This window comes from Colias eurytheme, chromosome 8 (assembly GCF_061535395.1).
Source record: "Colias eurytheme isolate Ceu_HAF_F1 chromosome 8, ilColEury1 Martin Lab GWU primary, whole genome shotgun sequence".
In the NCBI taxonomy this organism is placed as follows: Eukaryota; Metazoa; Arthropoda; class Insecta; order Lepidoptera; family Pieridae; genus Colias; species Colias eurytheme.
The window spans coordinates 3213552-3233109 of NC_142987.1; the positions used below are offsets into that span (position 1 = coordinate 3213552).

At 33.9% G+C, this 19558-nt stretch overlaps 1 protein-coding gene across 2 annotated transcripts in view; it reads right to left on the reverse strand.

Moving 5' to 3' along the window:
- Positions 1 to 233: 233 nt before the first annotated feature.
- Positions 234 to 19558, reverse strand: part of LOC149906373 (uncharacterized) — a 43441-nt gene continuing 24116 nt past the window's right edge. Inside the window, exons 3-7 of one of the 2 annotated variants that reach the window (XM_090104478.1) lie at positions 4741 to 4846; positions 4009 to 4151; positions 2813 to 2910; positions 2226 to 2391; positions 234 to 381 (exon numbers count right to left, since the gene is read on the reverse strand). In XM_090104478.1, the coding sequence (XP_089960604.1) occupies positions 278 to 381; positions 2226 to 2391; positions 2813 to 2910; positions 4009 to 4151; positions 4741 to 4846 (617 nt within the window). In that variant the 3' untranslated portion in view covers positions 234 to 277. Of the gene's footprint in view, positions 382 to 1009; positions 1176 to 2225; positions 2392 to 2812; positions 2911 to 4008; positions 4152 to 4740; positions 4847 to 19558 lie in introns of both variants that reach the window. The other variant, XM_090104477.1, reaches the window with a different exon arrangement.

Consider the following 19558-nt stretch of genomic DNA (forward strand, 5'->3'; position numbering starts at 1 on the left):
CCGACGGTTGCAGACTGCGGGTACGCGGTTCGGATACAGTCTCGTCTATGCGGGAAAGCGTGTGTCGGCGTGATGGTCGATACACCTTTCTATCTATGAGACGAGGTCTGCGCAACTTGCGGTGCGAGTTGTAGGTTTCTAGCGATGGTGGTCGGGTGTGGTATTGGGGGTCGGGGTTGTCTAGCGGGGGGTTGCGGGCGGGCGCCTGGGGGGCGGGGGGGTTGGCGGGGGGGTTGGCGAAGGTCGCCGTCACTACGTCCCTCATCTGGTCGCTTGCTCAGTAGTTGTAGGGCCCGTACTGCGAGCCGTGGTAGTAGGGGCCGGGGTACGCTTGCGGCGGCGGGTACCCGGCGTACGCGTACTGCTGCTTTTGTGGGTACACTGCAACATAAGGGGGTTATATGAAACATTTGTTATGGAATTATTTCAAGAATTTCTAATTTATTAATTTGAACTTTATCTGGGATCTTAATTAAACATTTAATTTGTCTATATTAACTTGAAACTAGAGCAATTAATAACATTATTTTATTCAAAATGTCTATTAAGTATTAAAAAGTAAAATTACTTTATTTATAATCACAATTAAGTAAAAATATATCACCAAACATTGTTATACATTAAACTTCATGCACCCGTAGCAACACCATATTTACATCGATGTAAGTTTCATGTTATGTAATTTTAATATGAAGACTGTATACCCAATATTGGCGTACCCAATTTAAAAAGATACCCTCTAACTTTTGCTGAAAATGTCCCCCATTACTTTTGACCACCCTTAAGCGCATCACACATGGTGAAGATACTATAATATTTTATGTTAAGATACTGTAATATTTTATATTACAGTATCTTAAGGTATCCGGTATCAGCGTTCTGACCATCATTTTTCTTTTTGTCATTGCGTACTAAGACCCCTGTAGAACCGCCATCCTGTTACAAATGACCCGAAATTTTGTGTCAGTGTTTCGGGTTTATTTGACATATTCATAACACCAAAGCATACCCGGCATGAGGTACTGCATGTTAAGCGCCTCCTCCCGCTCGCGCTCGCCCCGCAAGCAAATGGCGGCCGACGAGAACAAAATGGCCGACACCAGCGACAGGCCCACGCCGCACCACGCGACGATATACGACCAGTCGTACCACGTGCGACTGTTATCTCGTAATATCTGGTTTATACCGTACCCCGGTTGTTTAACCCGTGTTTTTTGTCATGATTTACAAGTATTTTGTCATGATAGTGTCATTTTCGTAATGGTTTACAAGTACGAAGTGAGAAGTATTTTGTCATGATGGTGTCATGTTCATGTCATGTTTGTAATGTACAAAGTAAGTAAGGTACAACGGTGTAGTGAATATAATGCAACCCATTTAAATAATGTTTTGTAGTGTATGATTGGTTTGAATTTTCGTGGATACAGATTTATTGAATCAGTCGTTTGTAACGTATTGTAAAAACCAGAATTGGTAATTTTCAGGAAAATAGTGTATTTTACAAAGTATTTGTTAGGTAATGAAATTATGAGTTATGAAATGTGTATTAAAGTATGGATAGTTATGTACATTCCCACGTTAATCAGTAAGCGTGTTAGTATTGCATGGCGTAAACCAGATATTAAGATAAGATTATAATTTAATAGCGCGATTATTTGGTCGCATATCAGTCGCAAAAACGCAGTCACGTTTCGGAAGAAACATGAAAAGAAAGAAAGCATTTATGTTAGTAATTCCTTAGTTTATATTATTTCTTACAAATATACTTATAACTAATGGGTAATGAGGAGACTAGATAAAAGATGTGGGTGATAAATATTATGAAGATATGAATTAAGTACTTATATTTTATATACTTACTTAGTTACTTACAAAATATCATATAATAAAATTGGATAAATAAATACATGTTATAAAAATTATAAAATATAAATGTGTACTTTGTAAATAGTTTAAATAAGTTGTGAGATAATATTATACTCAAGGGATAACAATATAATATGTAGGTATTAGGTATAGTTATGAGTTTTTATTTTTACTTTACTTGGTTAATAATAAATACATAAACATACAAATAAAAACTTTTAATTAAGTGTACCTATACAAATAAATATATACGTAATATAAAACATGTTGAGATGATAATATACAATTTACATCCTGCCACAGACCGCTTCAACCAAGCGTTAATCAAAATGGCGTCCACCACAAGATGGCTGCCTAACCTGGCATTATGTACTGCACGTTATTCTGTTGTTCCCGCCGTTTCTCTTTGCTGAGGCACACAGCGGCCGAGAAGAATATTACGGAGCTCCCAAAGGACACACCGACAGACAACCAGGCTAGGATGTATGACCAATCGTACCAGACTGATGAGTTGTCTTTCAATACCTGGGGTTTTAAATTGCTTGAAACTTATTTCTCTATGGGATAATGAGGTTGTAAAGGGGTGGATTAATTACACAAATGCACAGAATAGTCTGGATAACTGGTATAAAAAAGTTCAGTGAAACATATGAGATGCACAATTTACATCATAATCAAAGACGCATTATAGATATAGACACCAACAATATATTTTTTGGTTATGTATAGGCCGTTCTCTCTCACTCTGACGCATAAAGGAAATTACATCTCGCTCGCTCGCCTACAGGAATCAGGCAATTACCTGACTTTAGGATTTGCGATTTTAATTTAGACATTTAATTATTACATCTATTTTATATTCAGTCCTAGTAGTAATAACTTTTTCAAATAAAGCATTTTAATATCTTATTATCTACTAAATAAAGTACATATAAACTATACTAACGTTAGGCCACTGCTGGTAGTACTCCTCTCCGACGGCTTTTTCCTTCTCGTAGAACTCCACCCCGTGCCACAGAGCCATCGCACCCGCCGCTAATAGACCTGCAATTGTAGAGTTAAGTATTTAATAGATGTCTAGATTATTTAAATTTTATTTAGGTTTATTTTTATGAATGACCATACAGTCGAGAATGTATGATGATCAAAAAGATGATGAGGTATCTAATTTATGATTGAAGTGGCTGTAAATTTGTCATTGTTATTTCTAACTATACAAAGGTAAACACTGACACCTGTAAATAAAATTCTCAAACATTTTAGATATGTATTATTTGCATAGGTTCAGCCCAGGCTTATTCGATATAAATGTACTCCCAACATGTGTTTAACATACATATAATACATAAGTATGCATAAATTAAATAAAGGTGTCTTACCTACTTAACATAATCGCTTATAAACTTGTAAGTCATTGCAATTAATTTAAAATATTATACAAAATAACTTTCACTATTTAGGAATAAATTTATCAAATATTAATTATCAGTTTACGAGTAATTTATCAAGAACTTTTCAAAATTATCCCTTTTATAGATACAATTACTGATCATGACTAGAAAACGTATTGCCCTACTTGGGCATATTAAGTGAAAGAAAGTCAGTAAGTTATGGTAAGTATGGTTTCAAGTGAATTAATATGCAAACTTAATTACTAGCGTATGCACGGTGTGTAAGGTGGGTCTATTTTTAAATTTCACTTCGTCACTTATTCATTCATATTCGGAAAGAGGAACATTGAATTTAAGGTCAAAGAACTTGCATAGAAAGAAAATACAGCTATGCTTCTTATGATGTACGGTAGAGTGTTTGTTTTTTTATTTGTGAATGTGTATGGAAGATAACACACAAAAGCGGTTTAATCGAATTTCCTTAGTATTTATCACAAGAATATTTTTTTAATTCATACTCTTCAATACCGTGCAAACAAGGAACAGCAAATCATTATGATAAATCCCTACAAAGACACCTAGTTTAACAGATATGTATAGCAAATACATATCTGTTAAACTAGGTGTCTGTAACTGTGTAGCAAATGCCCAACTTTACTATAACATAAAATTTACACAACACCAAAGATTACAACTATTAACTGATACTCTTTTTTATGTATGTGTGTGTTTAACAAAGAATTGTACTCACAAGTAACAAGCATAAGTATAGCTGTAGCGGTGATATTCCCGGGACTCCTCTTCCAGCAGCCCACGACCCCGGTCCAGAACGCTATGAATAGTGTGAGGAACCCGACCATGAATAGCGCCACTGTTGATCTGGCCATGTGTAACCTGGAAATGAGAAAACATTTGTCAGGGTTTTGTTTGAGAAATAGAGAAAATCAAGGCTTATGTTGGAAATTACAGACCTTTCAAATTCAAATCATTTATTTGTTAGAATTTTGGTAATATACAAGATCACTCCATTTAAAAAAATAGACCACGAAATTCGCCAAAAAATTGTCATACAATTTTTTCAAAAATCTAAATTTCACTAAACACCCTCCAAAAAAACATCACTACATAGTATGTACCTATAAAACAAAGTCTCTTTCTCTGTCCTTATATCCCTATGTATGCTTATCTTTAAAAATACGCAACGGATTTTGTTGCTATCTTTTTTAATAGATGGTGATTCAAGAGAAAGGTTGCTAGGTTAGGAAGGTAGGTTTTAGAAAAAGCGGACAAAGCCTAGAAATCTAGTAAAATATAAAAACTATAGCGTTGCGTTTACATATTATACAGCTTCAATTTTTTAAATTTAAATAAGGTAAATAATTACATAATTTATATTCGCAAATATCGCTCAGGCCAAAGTCCACCTTTTTATCTCACTAAAGAATAAATTACTTACTTATATAAATTGAACATTAGTCATTACCTATTCATGGCATCTTCAGAGAGTCCCCTCGTCTCGTTGTTTTCGTCAGGGATGAAGTAGTCCACATTGCTGCAGTGAGTCTCTACTGGTGATAAGTAGATTTCCACTGAAAAAAAGCAGAAGTTTTCGGTTAACAATGTGGCAATCAATATGAATATGTACTTAGAAAATAGTTTATTTAATAAATAGATTTATCTCCGACTAGCTGTGCTCCGAGGTTTCACCCGCGTGGCTCCGCTTTTGTTGGTCTGAGATGTGATGATATATAGGCAATCCATAACCGAAAGAATTTTTCAAATCGGACCTTGAGATTAGCGCGTTCAGTCGTGCGCTTTCACAAACAAAGTCTTCAGCTTTATAATATTACATACATAGTATAGAAGTATATATAAATACATTACATATAATATTTAGAACTTTAAACATATGGAGACTTTGGGTCCATTGCAAGGTCCATTACAATTATTTTGACTCTTATAGCTTTTAAGGTGTATCGATCTAAGCTTATATTATAGATATATTATATTTTTATTACTATCTAGCTCTGAAAATTTTATCTCTGATAAATTAAAAAGCTTTCATAAGATAATCTGCATCGATTCATACATATTATACCTATCTCCTAACATTATGATAAGCGTATAAGTCCAACAAGTTTTTCAAATTTAATCCAGTCACGCAGGCTCCAATCTTGCTACCCCAGTAACAATACTGACGAAACCAATTTGTTGCATTGTACGATTGAGCAAGTAAGCTTTGTCCATTCTAAAAACATACTACAGATAGTAATGTACATATTAATTCAGTTTGTAAATGCCAGATTATTGAGTCATATTTAGGGCATGCAGAACCGAGTCCGGTTCCAAGTTTCTGAAACCCGGTTCCAAATCGACCTCAGAACCGGGTAGAACCGGGTTACCCGGTTCTTTTATAATACCTCGGAAAAAATACGAAATTAAACAAAAGTAACTGTTAAAGTACCTGATGGGCCTTTTATTTTACGCGGCTTGTGTCTTATTTTATTAAATTAACAAAGAAACAAAATTTCAATAGTTTTCTTCATTTATCAAAGTACCTTGTTATCATAATATCACATATAAACTTAAACCTAATAAGGTTTAACTGCAAACTGTAAAGCAAAAAACCAGCCAAGTGCGAGTCGGACTCGCGCTCCGAGGGCTCCGAACAAACCTATTTTTTATAATGTTATGTAACTTTAAAATGTATGTTTCTAACAATTTTTCCTTTATCTGTGTTATAAGACGTTATATCTGTGTGATTAAGACAAATTTAAAGGCTCTGTGTTCATGAGAAGTACCCTAGGTTTTGAGTCCCATGCGAATGTCGAAATTTGCGAAAATTTTCAGCATTTACGGCTGTATCTTTTGATGCGTTGGCTTGTGAGTTTGACTTTTTCACAGCATCAAGGGACCGAAGACTTGAGTATTCGATATAAATTTCAGCTTGATACCAAAAACAAAAACATGACTGGATCATTATATGAAACAGTAAAATCAACAGCTTTTCAAATTCACGACAAATCTAATGGTTAGGGAGCCAGGTGCAAATTGGGTTCATTATTTCCTCTCAAGAGATAATTCGTCAGAAGCATCAGAGTATAGTATTATAAAGCCTCGTGAACGTCAGCTGGCGCTCGGTTGGGGGGGTGAGCGGTTGTAGCCTCCCACGCACATAGGAAAAAAAATACATTCATTCATTCATTTCCTCTCAGCTAAAAATTTGTCAAATTGTAGCTAACCCAATATCTCAACGAAAAAAAATAGTCAGCTGGTTACAACATGGTGTATTATACGTCAGCTGGTATCTCGAACATGAAAGTTAAATTTAAGGAAAAATTTATTTTCCGTTATTTCCTCTCAAACAAAAATTTACCTGATGATAGCTTATATGTAACTGTGGATAAATATATATGTCAGCTGGCTGTATCTTGGTGGAAAAACCGTCAGCTGATACGGGAGGCTACAACCGCTCTTCCCCCCAACCGAGCTCCAGCTGACGTTCACGAGGCTTCATAATACTATACTTTGATGCATTTTACTAATTACCGCTTGAGAGGAACTTGGTCATAAAATCTGTTCCTGGCTCCCGTACTATAATAAAAATATTTCAGTAGCCATAATTTTTGTCATTTTCGAAGCCTAATTATTTTTTTTTGGTAAACCTTAGGAAACATATATAGCATCTGGAGACAACTAATCAGAGCCACGCTTGAGGCGTGGCACGAAAATTCGCGATGCACGTGAGTCTGACGTTGCCAGATAGAATAAATTTGTTAAAATAATGCAGCAAAATATAAATAAAACTTGATATTTTAATATTTTGGTCGGAACCGGGAGAACCGGGTTTCATACTATTCAGACCCGGTTCTCAAGATCATCAAAAAACCCGGGTTTACCCGGGTTTTTCGGAACCGGGTAAACCCGGGTGCATGCCCTAGTCATATTTTCCTGTCTGATATCCGTCTGACGAAGAATGCAATACATCCACAATAGGACAGAAACGAGTTGGTATAAAATTGTTATTATGAAATTCCGCTTTTAATCGTATAGGAGCTACCGACGTTGACAAGTGAGAATTTTAGTATAGTTGGTTCTTTGATATACTGTTCCTCTTGCTATTTCGGTTAGAGTCCGGGCTGTCTGGCTGGTCGCAGTGGTTGCGTTTAGTAGTGCGCATCTTATCTGTACAGGATAATTTCCTTAATTTTAAGTCATTTTTTAACGCGTAATTTTTAATATTTTGCCTTTAGATACATCCATCAGACACAGTTTTTTTATTGCAAGACGTTTTTTTCGTTGTTAAATAGGTGCCAGACGCAATTTTTTATTTCGTTTTTATAAAAAATTCAAATTATTTTAGAATGTCTGTAAATTTCATATTATGTTCTTCAAACATAATATAATCTAAAATTAATTAGCCAGACGCTAATTCGATTGTTAAGTATTAAATAATGTGTATAAATAAAAAAAAGTAATGAAGCATGCAGCTCATCGGCTAGTGTATTTTAATTATGCGACAGGAAATAATTGCAAGAATACAATATTATTTACACTTGTTCTTATAAATAAAAGCTAAAATGAAAAAAAAAACCATAAAAGTGAAAAATAAAATATTAAAGTTACCATACATTGAAAATAGAATAAAATCTATATCAATGAAGGTTAAACAATTTCATTGTTAAACTTAAAAAGCCATCTTCATAATCATCATCATCATCATCACACACCACACCACACACGACACACACACGTGAACACACATACACTCGCATGTTTAAGTTTGTATTGAATTTAACTAAAGTAGTTAGCATGAATTTATATAGCTAGTATACTAGCGGTCCGCCCCGGCTTCGCCCGTGGTACCTACATGTTTAAACTATCCTATCTCTCAAGTTGGATCGAACTGCACATGGTGTGCGAATTTTATTATAATCGGTTAAGTGGTTTAGGAGTCCATTGAGGACAAACATTATGACACGAGATTTATGTATATATATTAAGATTAATGAATTAATATTGTTATCATCATCACTACATGGTATAAAACAAAGTCGCTTTCTCTGTCCCTATGTCCCTTTAAATCTTTGAAACTACGCAACGGATTTTGATGCGGTTTTTTTAATAGATAGAGTGATTCAAGAGGAAGGTTTATATGTATAATAACACCCATTAAATAGTGGAAAAGTACTGTTATTTTTGAGGTTTCTAATGTGATGTCGTAAATAATTACATTTTTTCCACATACAGTGCAAACGCAGGCTGAACCCTACGAGTTTTATCAAAATAATGTACTAACTATAATAGTACACATTGAAAAGGTCTACAGAAAAGTCCGTGATGGTATATGTCTATCTCTTATGGATAACCCACAATAACTTTTTTTTGTCATTTACTTTTTACGACAAATAATAATGGCTAATTTTCGAAGCGATTTTAACCAATAGGTACAGCATTAATCCTTAACCAATTAAAGACCTTGAATACATTGTTCATTTAATATCTATATGGCCCTTTACACCGTATGATTTAAGTGAATATTTTCGAAGATATTACAGATTTAAAAATTGCGGGACGTAGCGTTTGCGGCGGTACCGGCCGGCCGCCCGGCTATATATTTTATACCCGTGCGAAGCCGGAGCGGGCCGCTATGATTCAACGTTCACAGTTTTTCTGTAGTGTATTTAGTATCAGCATTGCACCCGTGCGAAGCCAGGGCCAGGCGGGGCGCTTGTTAGTTATAAAAAAAATTGTTTTGTATAGAATATTGTTGATGTACCCTAATAGTTTATTTTTTAGCCTAAGGAATAAAATGTACCAATGGAAGGTAAGTACTTGTTCCCACAACACAGGGAATCCTAGAGTAGGAACAATTCAATTTCTATGCATCGTATATTTTCGAAAAAAAAGTTATTTTTTATTGTTATTTAATTTTCGCGGCCGACCCTTTCTATCTCTCTTGCACTTTAAACTATCTCTCCATATACACAATCATCAAATTGTTATACTTACCTACTTTCACTACGTTTTTATTTGTACATATTTAATACTTAACAATCGAATTAGCGTCTGGCTAATTAATTTTAGATTATATTATGTTTGAAGAACATAATATGAAATTTACAGACATTCTAAAATAATTTGAATTTTTTATAAAAACGAAATAAAACATTGCGTCTGGCACCTATTTAACAACGAAAAAAACGTCTTGCATTAAAAAAATTATGTCTGATGGATCTATCTAAAGGCAAAATATTAAAAATTACGCGTTAAAAAATGACTTAAAATTAAGGAAATTATCGTGTGCAGATAAGATGCGCACTAAAAAACGCAACCACTGCGACCAGCCAGACAGCCCGGACTCTAACCGAAATAGCAAGAGGAACAGTATATCAAAAAACCAACTATACTAAAATGACTTTTTTTTTAACGTTAATAGCTCCCGTACCATAACGTCAGAAATCACGGAATTATAAAATTTAACTTTGAAATTTGAACTTTCAAAGTGAAAATAGACCAGAAAACCATTTTTTGAAGTGAGAGTAACATTTCAAGGTCGCGTTATGGAGTAAGGCGACGATTTTTGGTATCTTTTAATCTTGCCAAAGAAGTTCCACTTCTGACAAAAGTGCTCTAGACACACGCTCTTTTTTTTGTAATTATCTTCTCTCAATTTGACGAGGTTTAGTGTGAGGTTTATGTATGTTCATCTTGTAAACATCGAGATAAGAATAATTAGTATTGAGTTTTTAAATATGCATAGTAGGTATTAGGTACCTATGACATCTAATTTATGAATATTAAAGTTCAATGCTAGGTGACACCTATTAATTTAATATAAAATTTTCACCGTTACTAACTAAGTGGTAGGTCAGCATACCAGTTTATAGAGTTGGTCTGATCATATTTGTGAAATGAGTAGGTAATCAAATTAATTCGTAAATGTTGTTTGACTCGTATTAAACTTGTCTTTCTAGTAAAACTTCTAATATTTTTTTTAAAAATAGTAGCTATTATAGAGTCCTCTTTGTATGTACCTACCTCTTTTTTATTTAGTTCATAAACTATTGCATCGCTATGCAATCGCGTTATACGATTTTCAATCTTCAATAATACGACCATCATTGATTATTTGCTAGCATTTCCTTGTTTACTCTTATTCCGAGGAATGAAAAGAGAATAAACATCAAAAGATATACTCTGATTTTGTATTAATTGTAACTATAGAATGAACTCTACAGTTTCCCTGATAATTACGGATGCTTAAATAAATAAAATAGGTACGTAACGTAGGTTGATACTTAAAGAAAGGTGGTGGTGGATACCACCTTTCTTGCTACTAAAAGCCTTTCAATACTAATTGCAAAGTATTAACACGTTTATCAACTTGTCAGACTAGTTAAAATCACATGTGAGTGACGTCACTGCGAAAAGGACACAAGGCTAGCTACAATTAGTACCTATGTGTCGACTCGCAAATGAATATACAATGAGCTATAACTTGCTATAAGCAGCTACGAATTACGATTTAAAGATACGGCTTGCATTGTTCCGCCCACTTAGGGAGGTATGCAAGACGTAAGTGGGACTTGAATTCTTGCATACTACTTCTACTTGTACTAAGCACAAAGACTGGCATTTGCAAATATACCTTATTGTTTCGTTTGTGCAACGGGATGAAAAGTCTGGTAGGATCTGCGTAGCATTTAGAAGCTTAAAAAATTGAGTAACCTCATCGAGAGTAACCTACTCAATTTTTTGATTTGTATTGGTTGATATTATATACCTACATCCCATTTTTATAATGACTGTTGTTGAAGTATTCGTGTAATGCATGTAATAGATAAGTTATAATATAAATTTACAGCCATTTAGCCATTTAAAAATTATATCACGTTAAACGATAGAAAGCAAATTCTTTAGATACGGATACCTACTTATTACATGATATAATTCGTTGAATAACATAATGCACCAGATTACATACACGTATCATTTACCGTTAAAATATTAGAAGTAAAACATCACGCGTCTACAAACTGAGAATTTATACATGAAATAATGAAAATTTCTATAGATCGACAAATGATAGGTCAAACTTCTTATCTTGCGTATCAATAATCAAAACGTGTGTAAATGATGCTATAAAATTGTCTCAATATCTTGTACACATTTGCTCACGTATCTATACGATAAGCAGGCATGCAAATGGGTAACCCGGTAACATTTAAGAAGGTATCTAGGAGAAAGTCGCGAATTTGCGCGTCCTTGTTCAACGGTTAGACTTGACAAACAGGTGTTGTAATTCTAGTGCCGTTAATCACTTGTTTAGTTCAATTGTAGCGTGCTATCTGGAATTAGCCTCGATAGACTTGCAAGAAGAATGACGGCGAGTATTTTATATTATTATTGATTTAATATGGGTGATGGCACGCAACGATCGGTGCGCTAGTTTGTGCAGTTTTTAGGGTTCCGTAGCCAAAATGGCAAAAACGGAACCCTTATAGTTTCGTCATGTCCGTCTGTCCGTCTGTCCGTCTGTCCGTCTGTCCGTCTGTCACAGCCGATTTACTCGGAAACTATAAGTACTACAGTGATGAAATTTGATGGGAATATGTGTTGTATGAACCGCTACAAAAATATGACACTAAATAGTAAAAAAAAGAATTGGGGGTGGGGCCCCCCATACATGTAACTGAGGGATGAAATTTTTTTTTTCGATGTACATACCCGTGTGGGGTATCAATGGAAAGGTCTTTTAAAATGATATAAAGTTTTCTAAAAAACATTTTTCTTAAAGTGAACGGTTTTTGAGATATCAGCTCTCAAAGTCGTAAAAAGTATGTCCCCCCCCCTCTATTTTTATAACTACGGGGTATAAAATTCTAAAAAAAATAGAGGTGATGCATGCTAATTAACTCTTTCAACGATTTTTGGTTTGATCAAAGTATCTCTTATAGTTTTTGAGATAGGTTGATTTAACTGTAATTTATTATATTTGCTGCTACGGAACCCTTTGTGCGCGAGCCCGACTCGCACTTGGCCGGTTTTTGTTTAGAATAGCACCAGTTGATGAACACGCTGCCTAACAGGTTTATAAGAAGTTTATAAGAATTAAATTTTTCTTTATATGTCTATAAATAGAAATGGAATCATTAGTAATAGCTCTCATAGGTTTATTTTTATTTATTTACATCTTAGCTAATGTAAGTGACGGTCATTTGTGAAAATTATCTAAATAAAATAGATACCTCAAAAAAAAGGAAAAGAAAACCTCTAATCATCAACAAACATGACTAAACGCTGTTAACCCACGCTTTCCTTAATTAAACTTTAATCATATCATGTTTTATTGATGGTTGTCTAACTGTTTACATAGAAAGCTGTGCATAACCAAATCAGAGATAGAAAAATACCTGAGAACCTTAAATGTTAGATACATGACCTACCTACCTATTTAATATTTTTACATGTTCAGTTTGATCTAATGATACAAACAAAATTACTTCAAACTCTATGTATAATAGAATGTGGTTAATAACAACAAATTTTGTTTGTTTTACTATAATCTGGGTCTTCTCTAAATTCCATACCTATTCATAATTATTAATTATAAACAACAAGAACTTTATTACAATAATTCATATCATATTATACAGAAAACTGTCCTTGTGTAACTATTAAAATATAAATACATATGCTTATTTAACTGATATATTCGCTTCCGTCTTACACAATATATTGTGGTTACATAAATTAACTAATATTTAAACAATTGAATATTATTTTTAAACAAGTTGGTGATATTTGTTCTTGTTCAAATTATTCAATAGATTATGGTTATTTGTTCAAGTTGTGTCATATTTATGAAACATTTTCAAAAATAAAGACCAATTATTTTAAAATAGCGTAATAAAAATCACTTTGAAAACTAATCGGCCATTGAAGATCATCTTTTGAAAGGTTTTAGCTGAAACATTTATTTTGTCGAAGAACGTAGTTTGGAAGAATTAAAATTATAACAAATATCGAGATGAATAGGAAATATTGCAAGCAAAGAACCCTTATAATGTGTATGATTTTACTTTGTGTAAGTGTAGTGTTTTATGACAGAATGAAAGTTAAAATAAGTAATATATTATTATAGCCATTGTTATTTTCCAAGTCACACATGACTAAATAGAAAATAGATAATTTAATGTAATATCTAATAACCATTTATTTAGTACAACAATCGCTTGTTGCACATGCAGAAAATGACAGGAAAGAAAACCAAGATGGCCGCCAAGACTAACTTTTTCCCGCCAATTAGTTGTCATGTCACTTTCACTGCTTTCCGATATTTGTTTTAAAAGGTCTCAGCAACTAATTACGAGCGTATTTGGTATGTTGTATGTGATGGAAATTCAAGACATATAAAAACTGTTATCCTGCATTCCACGCAGTTTCCTTGTGAATAAATTCATACAAATTCGTAGCAAGCTAGAATTCCAGATAGACCTGACATTAATGTTCCTACAATTCTACGAATACTAGAAATATATTTTGCTATTATTTGTAAGTACTTGTATGACTATGACTACAGTGATAATGTTAAAATGCAAATTGAACCGAAAAACAAGCGAATCGTGGTTTTGTAATCGACCGTGAAGAAACGTTTTGTTTTATGCGGTGCGTGTCACGAATTCATTGATAGATATATACTGCGATTTATATATAATGGTGTTAATATGGACGTGTAGAGGTCACGTATATTTGTCACTTGCATATTTATCCTAAATGACCATAGGAGTTAAAGTTGACTATTAAGTATTTGATGAAAATGATGATGATGATTTCATAGCGTTTCGAGACGAAATAAGAGTCAAGTCTCTCTGATATTACCCATCTAAATGACGCACTAACCACGGAGAGAAAAGAGGATTAAAAAATTGAAGGAGGAAACAGGATCAAATATGGCAAAGAAATAAAGTGGAACACTTTTTTTAAATAATTAACCTAAAACCTATGTAAACATTTATATAAACATCACAATATATGTAGGAATTTCGCATTGTTTCTGACGTGGACTCGAAACATGAAACAAAGGTGATCAAATCGATGATTACATTGTCAATGCACATGCAATGTAAACAGTTCGTATCATAAACAAGTTATATCGTAACATATCGAATATAAACTTATGACTGTTTGTATGAACTCATCAACAATCCGTGATGACTGAGGATAAATATTTGTTATACAACGTCATCAGTTTAAATCTAGATAAGCTTAAGAAATAAAGATGTAAATTTTTCGTGAGATTATAATTCATTATGATATCAGACAGTTTTAAACCTTTGTTATTAAGCTTATACATATACGCTTCTCAATGCCGTTAAGTTCTTTAGCGCTTCATATTATACATGTAGATATAGGTCACTGTTAAACTTCTTAAAAAGTAAATTGTAGCTACCAGCAGACATCTACAGCTATGTATTTAAATTTACCAATCAAAGTTAATTATCAGGAAACAGAGTGGCGATTTACATAATTCTCTTATTTCACTATCACTACATAGTACTTACGAATAAAAAACGCAGTTTTCCGCTGTCTCTATATGTTTACAAAGATCTTTAAAACTACGCAGAAGTTACCTATTGCTGCTGTCTTTTAAAAGAGAGTGATGAAACAGGAAGAGTTTAGTTAAAATATTGTTCAGTTTTATACAAAGCGTGCGAAACCTGGAGCGGAAAGCTAGTTCCATAAACTAGGTCCATAATACGAACACCAAGAAACTGCACGATGTTTTGCGTCGCACATGTACAGGAAAACCTATTGTTTGTGTCTTAACAAAGACCTCGTATTGTGCGTTTCTGGCTTTCTTTTAAGATTCAGTTCTTTATCTTTGCTAACGGATCTAAATGTTACACCTATACACCATTAATCTACTGATTCTGCCTTTCACACTGTAAGCGAAAACATAATACCAACGAAAACAGTTTAGCTGATGCTATATGAGAGAGAAAGTGTTATTTTAATTATTTAACGTTTATGAATTTAAACCGATTCATTTTTAAACTGTTTGGAAACAATGTTTTAAAATCATGGATTTAAAAATAAAATATAAATTACATACTGTATATATATTATATGCAAAAATTAAAATATATTGTATTCATCTTCTCATTTGGAAGCGCTAATCTTGGGAACTGCCTTGAATACAATTTTTTCTTCACACACTAATTGTTTTTAAATTATAACTTTTAGTGTTAAGAATATAATTGGCTGTCCACGTTTAGAAAACTTAGCTTTCTATATGAGATTATCCAAGTAGGCAAACTATAGGGAGTAACTAAGTAGGTATTGATTAAAATGAAACGTTAAAACATAAATAACAAACCTTAACAAACATATAGGTAGATACTATACAGATATAATACAGCTGAAAGCTTTTTTTTAAATTATCATATGTTAAAAAAATTAAATAAATAAAACAAAAACGTAGCCAATCTTAGCTCAACCGATACTGTTTTAGCGTAGTCTCCATTTTAGGTTAAAAATATTATAACCTATAAAATGTATCCAATTAATTGTTATCTTATATGTATATTATAAATCTAGCTTACTACAAAACACTACGAAGGCGAACTTCCTCAACATATAAGCACATATTATAAGCATTCTTCACGGTACGTTAGCAAGTTACAACATGGGTGTACCGCCAGGGCCGACAGCTTGCGAAACTTGCAAGTGTAACGGGCTGGCCACGGACACCGGCGGCGCGACCGACGGCGCGACGGGCGGCGCGGCAAGTCGCGCGGCGCGGTAAGCATGCCACGGGCAGTTGCGTTCGCCGCCGCGACCAGTGTAGACGAGGAGACGAGATAGCTTTATCAAAGTTAGCTCGACGTTGTTTGGAGAGTAGCAGCTTTTTTGCTCAAGATTTAATGTTTGGAAGATATAGTGGAGTACACGAATTAAATAGAAATCGTGTTACAGACGGAGAATTCCACCAAAAATATGAAAAATATAGGCATGATGAAAAATTATGTTGCGGGTGGCTAGACTTCCAAATAGCTGGTCTAGCTAGAATTTCTACAATAAAAGCTTCCGTCTCCATTTTCGCGAAAAAAAAACAAACTATTTTAAATTAAGTTCGCTCCGGGAGTAGTCGCCGCGTCTGCCGCTCGACTCCGTGGCCTGCGCCGTAATAACTCATACATTTGTTTCGAATTTCGATCGCTAGTCGTGCCGCGCGATTCGCTCGGGGAAATTCGCCGGTCGTCTCGCTGGTCGCCGCTGCGCGTGGCATGCCCAGTACATTTCCATACATTTGATTCATTCGCAAGACGCGCCGCCAGTCGCGCCGCGCGAATTTTCGCTATAGCGAATTGTCCGTGGCCAGCACGTAAAAGAACTTTGAATTAGTAGATTAAAGATTTGGACTGACCTGCTACCGTATTAGCCAGGCAGAATTCTAAATACGAGTATGAGAAGGAAGAAACACATAATATCGTATAATGTATTTTAACTTAGAAACTTTCCAATGCTAGTAGGAATCTAAAAACTGCATCTTAGTTATTTTCCAAAGATGTAGGTAATTATGAACAAGAACTACTTAACATTAATACAATCTTTTAGACTTCACTGAATATCAATTAATATTTGGACACGTATCCATAATCCAACCTATTTTTCAACTATTAAGAATACATTACATAATATGAGTTTTTTCATAAGAAACCAGTTCAATTGCACAATTCGTAATATTAACTTTACAACACTTTCTTCTCGCTTGTCTATTAGTAATTGCGAAAAGATTAATTAGAAACAAATTGCTCTTTTTATTTCCTTCTACGTAGGTATGGGAATTCAATTTTCATCAGTTGATTAGTAATTGTATAACAATAGCACGTAAAGCCCTAAAAAGCCCTACTTCTACGGTCCTTGCTGTTGTTTCGATGCAGAGACGAAATAATTAAAGACAAGTAGGTATGTATTTAAAAAACATACGTATACGGTATAATGATTATTTAAATTATTAAAATTAATAACAACCACACCAATTAATTTTAATTAGGTGCTGGAATCCCTGAGTCCTCTATTATCCTCAAGTTATAAATAATTGTGTATCATCGTAGTCCACTAATAATTCACGCAATGTACTGGCAAACAATTGATGTGACGTCACACGCCTTGTGTGATTAGTACGAGGTTTATTTCGCAGGTTGTAAACGGAAACATTACAGAACAACCTTGTATGACGGTATAACCTATATGACGGTATATTATTACTTTTTGCAGCGACATGATAACCTACTGCAATAACAAAACTACGAATATTATATTTTAATTATATAGGTAAATTTGTTAGACAAAAATTGTCGGGTTATTTTTCCGCATTGTTACAAAATTAACAAAGCTCAAATACTTACATCCCAATTAAATTGAAAGAAGGTACATTTCAAGTATTTAAATGTAGGAATATAATAGGTATGTAGTGAATCGAAGTCCGTGATTTTCACACACTTGGCATTACTTACCTAATTAAAATATAATGATGCGAGATATTTGGATTAATTTGGTATAAAACTTACATTTACATTTTCTTTTATTATTTACCTATGTCTGCACGTTCAATATACCTACGAACTAAAATCTAAGGCTGTTTAATAAAAATAGAACGTCATCAAATTGACTATACCCGAGACTAAACAATGATAAATTTGAAATATTTCAAACATTATATAAAATAATATATTAATTACGATGACGATGATTACGGCATATTCTACATTCGCAGGTGTTCTTTGTGAGTTTATCTGAACCAACCTTAGCACTTGCAGTTTCATTAAAGAGGAATGTTCTTTGTTTATTATATAAGGCACGTTATTGCGTCATTATCTAAAGTTCTCGTCGAATTTGCAACTGAAAATATATAAAGGTACAGCTGTGACATTCCAAAAGCTTACGAGATTAATTAGTTGCTTATTATTGTTTGTATGTGAACAAAAACGTATGAAATAGCATCAAGGTGTCTCCATGGCTATTAGGTGCGAGAAATGTGTTCCAAATGACATAAGCCCAGTCTTCAATATAATAAATATTATAAGAAATATGTATAGGTATATGTATTGTCGAGAATGGGTGTTTGTTGCCAATGAATAATTAACAAATATATCCTATCCACCATGTATCCACCTTATCCTACTATTAAGTATATCAAACAGGAAATTTTGTAATAATTAATAGATCTATGTTTCTAACTCTTTGACACAAAACTGCTGATTAGATCTGTATCACATTTGTTACAAAGACATATTATAATCTGGATGAGCATAGCCTTTTTAGCCATGTACCACTTCAGTGACACGACAGTTTCCAGCTATTTATAAAAAATAAGAGATTAATAACACAAGCCGTTAACTGTGTCCCTAATCGAACAGTCAGGCAATTGACTATAACATAAAAGTCCCGTACTTCAGGACCTAGTGTAATATCACTTTATCTCTGTCAAGACGAAACGGGCAGGTACACCATCAACCTACTTTTCACCACAACTACGGTTAACATCGCTTTACAGCGTAGTTCGACAGCTATTAAATGGTGTAGATAATTCTACAATTAACGATCTGTAATTACAAACATACTTAATATAATAGAACATGTTAACCTTGTGTTGGAATTAGTGATATTTAAATACTAATTGCTATTTCAAATAGTTGGTTTATGAATACCTATTAGAATATTCTTTTTTAAAATGGGGTCGTACCCTTATCACACTTGGTAAAGAGCGATAGTCTGGGCAACGCCTGAAAGAAGCCTCTTCACTTTAGTATAAAAGTATCTTTTAGGACCTTTAGTGGTCAAGATGTACAGACAATACAAAGGTGAATAAATGAATGAATAACGTTGAAGGTGACCCTAATATCAGGGTATATAAATGGCATTATAGGCAAAATAAATAGTAAATACCCAGATTATTAAATATTCATATGTATACACATGCAAATACCAGCCTACGATATATGTTAAATGTGCAGTAAAGATCCATTACACACTATAATATCCAGCATTAACTTTCCCGTTTGCTTTCAAAGCTGAATGGAAAATCACGATAAGCCGCATAAGCGCATCTCCGTCACATCTCAAAGCAAAGCCACATATAACCGGTCGGCTTTGTGGAACGAAGATTTCACTCGACTTGTAAACGATATTAAAACGAATTCCTATAAATTGAGAAAGTATTCGAGAGGTCTTAATCGAGATCTGCGAGATATCGATTTTGTCATCAATCATAGTAATCGTGGTCGTGAGTG